Source organism: Microtus oregoni, unplaced genomic scaffold (assembly GCF_018167655.1).
Source record: "Microtus oregoni isolate MIOR12 unplaced genomic scaffold, Mior012 000015F_ref0000493, whole genome shotgun sequence".
In the NCBI taxonomy this organism is placed as follows: Eukaryota; Metazoa; Chordata; class Mammalia; order Rodentia; family Cricetidae; genus Microtus; species Microtus oregoni.
Window position 1 is genome coordinate 25176242 of NW_024543074.1, and position 4811 is coordinate 25181052.

General features: G+C 37.2%; 1 protein-coding gene across 1 annotated transcript; it reads left to right on the forward strand.

The window, feature by feature from the left end:
* Positions 1–2233: 2233 nt before the first annotated feature.
* On the forward strand, positions 2234–3172 carry LOC121456422 (olfactory receptor 1468-like). Its single transcript, XM_041664550.1, has one exon. It carries the CDS (start codon positions 2234–2236, stop codon positions 3170–3172), a length of 939 nt encoding a protein of 312 aa, XP_041520484.1.
* The last annotated feature ends 1639 nt before the right edge of the window (positions 3173–4811 follow it).

The following is a 4811-nucleotide window of genomic DNA, read 5'->3' on the forward strand; positions in this document are numbered from 1 at the left end:
TAGGGGTACATATCAGAAAAAGTTCTGTAGATCTCTTGATGTATTTACTCTGTTGTCAGTTTTTATACACTTGATAGGTTCATTCACCAGTGTTGCACAGAATCAAAACTGGCACATGAGGTCAGGGGGCACTCATGCATGTGCCTTAGGATACAGACTTTACAATGGGAATATGATTAGAAAAACATTTGAACAAGTTCCTAGAATACAGGCATCCAGGAAAAGAGTGTAGGCTACAGAGTTGTATCTTCAGCCAAAAAAGCAAAATTTTTCTTTTGTGAAGTGTCCTTTTCCTTTAGTTCCTTCTTAAGATTGCATGAAGCTCATCATGTTATGAAGTGTTAGTTACTTTATTCAATCCCCACATATTAAATGATATTTACACAATACATGCATAGTTACACTGAGAAACTCTGTCTTAAAAGAAAGAGAATACCTTCACAGCAAGTAGCTTTTGTCCAAAATTGGTATCAGGCTTCAACCACCTGATACATAAATTAGCCATCACAAACAATATAGATGTCTGAGAAAAAACTTAAGTAAAAATTCCAATCAAACTTGTTATTTCTTTTTTATATTGTTCATAAAACTTCCCATCCTGTCTTCTTCATCAATATCAATGACATTTTGTGAATTAAAGCATGTGGATATGATTTGGCTTCATCATTATTACTTCAGAAATTGACTAAACTTAACACTGCAGAAATACAGCGTTAGATCTTCGATACTCATTATGAAGTGTACAGTTTAGGGCTAAGTGGTTCAGTCTTTCTGTGTAAATGGGGATTTTTCTACTGTTGAAGTTGAAGAAATCAGTATTAACTTGAGCAGCAGGTACCTAATCTTCCCTAGTGAAATTCAAACATCATGACATGTACTAGCCCTAGTTGGAGATTAAGAATTATTATAAACAATCAAACAGAAAGAAGCATATGAGACCTTTCATCCACATAGTTTACAAGTGATGGTGAGCTATCTTAAAGCAGTGATCAAAGTATTAGTGTGCGGGATACATATAGTATACTATGGAATATGGATGTAGGTCTCACTTATGGAAGGATAGAGTAAATTTAGCTGTGTATGAGCCAAGTAATATCCATTATGTATGAGTGAGGATGGAGCAGATGAAAGAGAAACAGAGGGGAAGAAGTGGTAGGAAAGTAGAGGAGAAACTCTGAAATGTAGAAAGTGGAGAGTTCTAACCCTAACACTGATGAAGAGAGAAAAGAAAGTGTCACTGTGAGAACATATGGAGATTTACCATTGGCCACTGTAAGATAATGAAACAATGTTTGTGTCTCTGATAGGAGCTTTTGTCTTGTCCTAAGAAAAACAGTGGTAATAGGAAGAATAAATCAAACAAGAGACGATGGAAGTACTCTGTTAGGATGAGCAGTGTGAATGCAGCAGTTTGAAAGGAGACATGAGAATGTAGACATGTACAGAGTCTGCTTTTGTATTCTAGCAAAAAGAAGATATGACCCTCATATATAAATACAATCTCACAGAAAAAAATGATGAAATAGGAGGAAAATAAAGGGGAGACTGTATAATGCATGACAGCAGTTCAAAATAAGAAAAAATTAATGGATAGAAATTTAAAGATTTGTGACTCAAACATGAATTTCTTTTACTACATGGGAGAGGTAGGAAAATTAGGAACACTTTGGGAGACAAGAGCATGAAGACATGAAACTCACTTGGGGCTTTTGAGCTTCCTATGCCTTTTATATGTGTAATGGAGGTAAAATGATTAGTGAACAGAGGTGCAGAAATAAGTATATTACAGAGATATGGATGTCTGAGTTTGTAATGGTAATCTAAGGGATACGAGTATGTGCAATATTCTTGATATTTATATGATATTATGGTAATAAAATTTATTCAAATTCTTCAAAAACATTCATTATTAAAATAACATAAAGCAAAATTACAAATGAACAAATTACAAATTACAGTTAAGCAGAGAGCAGGAGAGAGAAGCTTTAGTCTATTTTGTATCTCCCTAGAAATGGCATAAAACTGTCTAGGAAAGAGTGGGAATAGAAACCTGTTTAGATAAGATGAGAAAATTCATTGATGGTTATGATTATGGACATTTGGAGTTTGAGATTATAATTACTATGTTATTATCAGATACATTGTGGAAAAAAATATCCTAACTATATGTTCACTTATACTTCAAATTTTAAGGGATACCGATATTTTCTCATTAGGATTCTGGAGATAAAGAATGATAATGGACAACCAAACTGTCATCTCCCACTTCCTCCTCCTGGGCCTGCCCATCCCCCAAGAGCACCAGTACCTGTTCTATGCCCTGTTCCTGGCTGTGTACCTCACTACCATCCTGGGGAACCTCATCATCATAACTCTCATTTTACTGGACTCCCATCTCCACACACCCATGTACTTCTTTCTCAGCAACTTGTCCTTCTCTGACCTCTGCTTCTCCTCTGTCACAATGCCCAAATTGCTACAAAACATGCAGAGCCAGGACCCATCCATCGCCTATGCAGATTGTCTGGCACAAATGTACTTTTTATTGGTTTTTGGAAACATGGAGAGCTTCCTTCTTGTGGTCATGGCCTATGACCGATATGTGGCCATCTGCTTCCCCCTTCATTATACCAGCAAAATAAGCCCCAAACTCTGTGTGCTTCTGGTGGTGCTGTGCTGGATGCTGGCCACATTCCATGCCCTTCTGCACACCCTACTGATGGCCAGATTATCATTCTGTGAAGACAATGTGATCCCCCACTTTTTCTGTGACATATCTGCCCTGCTCAAGTTGGCCTGCTCTGACACTCATATTAATGAACTAATGACATTTATCATGGGAGGGCTTGTTATTGTCGCTCCATTCTTACTGATCATTGTGTCCTATGTACAGATTGTCTGTTCAATTCTAAAGTTTTCATCTACTTGGGTTATCCACAAGGTTTTTTCCACCTGTGGCTCCCACCTGTCTGTGGTCTCACTGTTTTATGGGACAATTATTGGTCTCTACCTATGTTCATCAGCTAACAACTCCACTGCAAAGGAGACAGCCATGGCCATGATGTACACAGTGGTGACTCCCATGCTGAATCCCTTCATTTACAGCCTGAGGAATGGAGATATGAAAGAAGCCTTGATAAGAGTCATTTACAAGAAGAAAATTTCCTTATAGTGGCAATATAAAGATTTTTACTTAAACTTATCTTGCACAAATATATTGGAATGAAAATTACAAAATATATCCATATGTGCAGACATATATACAATAACAAACTACATAATATTTTCATTTGCTAACAGGAATTTTGCAAAGTAGTTCAGTTAAGGAAGGGGACCTAAGTAACTCTGTTTTTCATGCATGATACTAGAAAACCATAAGGTAAGCACCACTGTTTCATCTGATTTCTTTTTCTTCAATCATTTTTATGGAAAATAGATTCTTTTCTCATACAATACATTCCAATGACAGTTTCCCATCATTCCACTCCTCTTAGATCCTCACATCTCCCTATTCTCTCTGATTTAATACCCCTCAGTTTTCTTTTTATAAAAGAACATGCCTCCAAAAGATGATAACCAACCATTACCAAAAACAAAGTATACAATAACACAAGGTGATAGTTATCATATGGAGGCTGGACAAGGCAACCCAGTAGGAATAAAGCAGTCTCAAAAACAGACAAAAAGAGCCATAAACACACACACAGAGAGAGAGAGAGAGAGAGAGAGTCAGAAATCCTACAACATCACCCAGCTAACTGTCTTCACATATAGGCACAGGACATGGTACACACTCACATCCTCCATGCTTGCAATTCCCATCTGCTGCTGGAGAAACTCTATGATGGCAACTGGACAAGGTATGGATCTATGAAAACAGCAAATTATCATTAGGCATCATTTCATTGATTTCTTTTTGCCAGTTTGATTCTACTGAGGTCTGTGGACAATACAGTCCCAGATCCCTGACCATTCAGGCCATGGGTTCCCTCTCAAGGGATGAGCCTGACATTAAACCAAAAATGGGCTGGCTACTCTGACAAGTTCTGGAAGACCATTGCCCCAGAACATCAAAGCTGATTTTTCTTAACTCAGAATGAATCCACAGCTTTTCATTTCCTGTGGAAACAAAAGAAAAAGCTCTTCTCCAAATTAGAAAATCTTTTGACCTCAATTTTGAAGTCAAGGTATTTTCAAAATATCTATCTTGGATTAATTCATCAGCATTTATAAGCAAATATCTTTTAGCAGATGTTGCTCCTTTCTCTGCATTCAAACAATTCAAAGAGAGCATAATAACCTACAGCATCATGATTCTCTGTGTATTTTTCATCTTTATGTGGATTTACTTTAACCTCTACTTCTTTTATTTTTTTACTTTTTGGCTTTTTGAGACAGGGTTTCTATGTATCTTTCTCCTTGAACTCACAGAGGTCCACCAGTCTCTGCCTTCCAAGTGCTGGGATTAAAAGCATGAGCCACCACATCTTGAATTCACAGAGGTCTGTCTGCCTCTGCCTCCCAAGCTTTGGGATTAAAGGTGGGAGCCACCACACCTTGAACTTGCAGAGGTTTCTCTGCCTCTGCTTCCCAAACATTGGGATTAAAGGTTTGTACCACCACACCCAACTACTCTTTCTTTTCTATTTTAATAACTTTAATCTTTAGCCTGCATATATTTTTAACATACTGTAAACCATTTAGAGGTTTTCTTCATCTTCAATCTCTCTTTACTGTATATCTCTCCTTGTATATCTCTCCATTTCTGACCACATGAGTCTTTAATTTACCAAGTGCTATGGCTAGGATTA

Excerpts from the sequence above, each read along its gene's own strand:
- LOC121456422 (XM_041664550.1), top strand. The coding sequence starts at position 2,234 with ATGATAATGGACAACCAAACTGTCATCTCCCACTTCCTCCTCCTGGGC.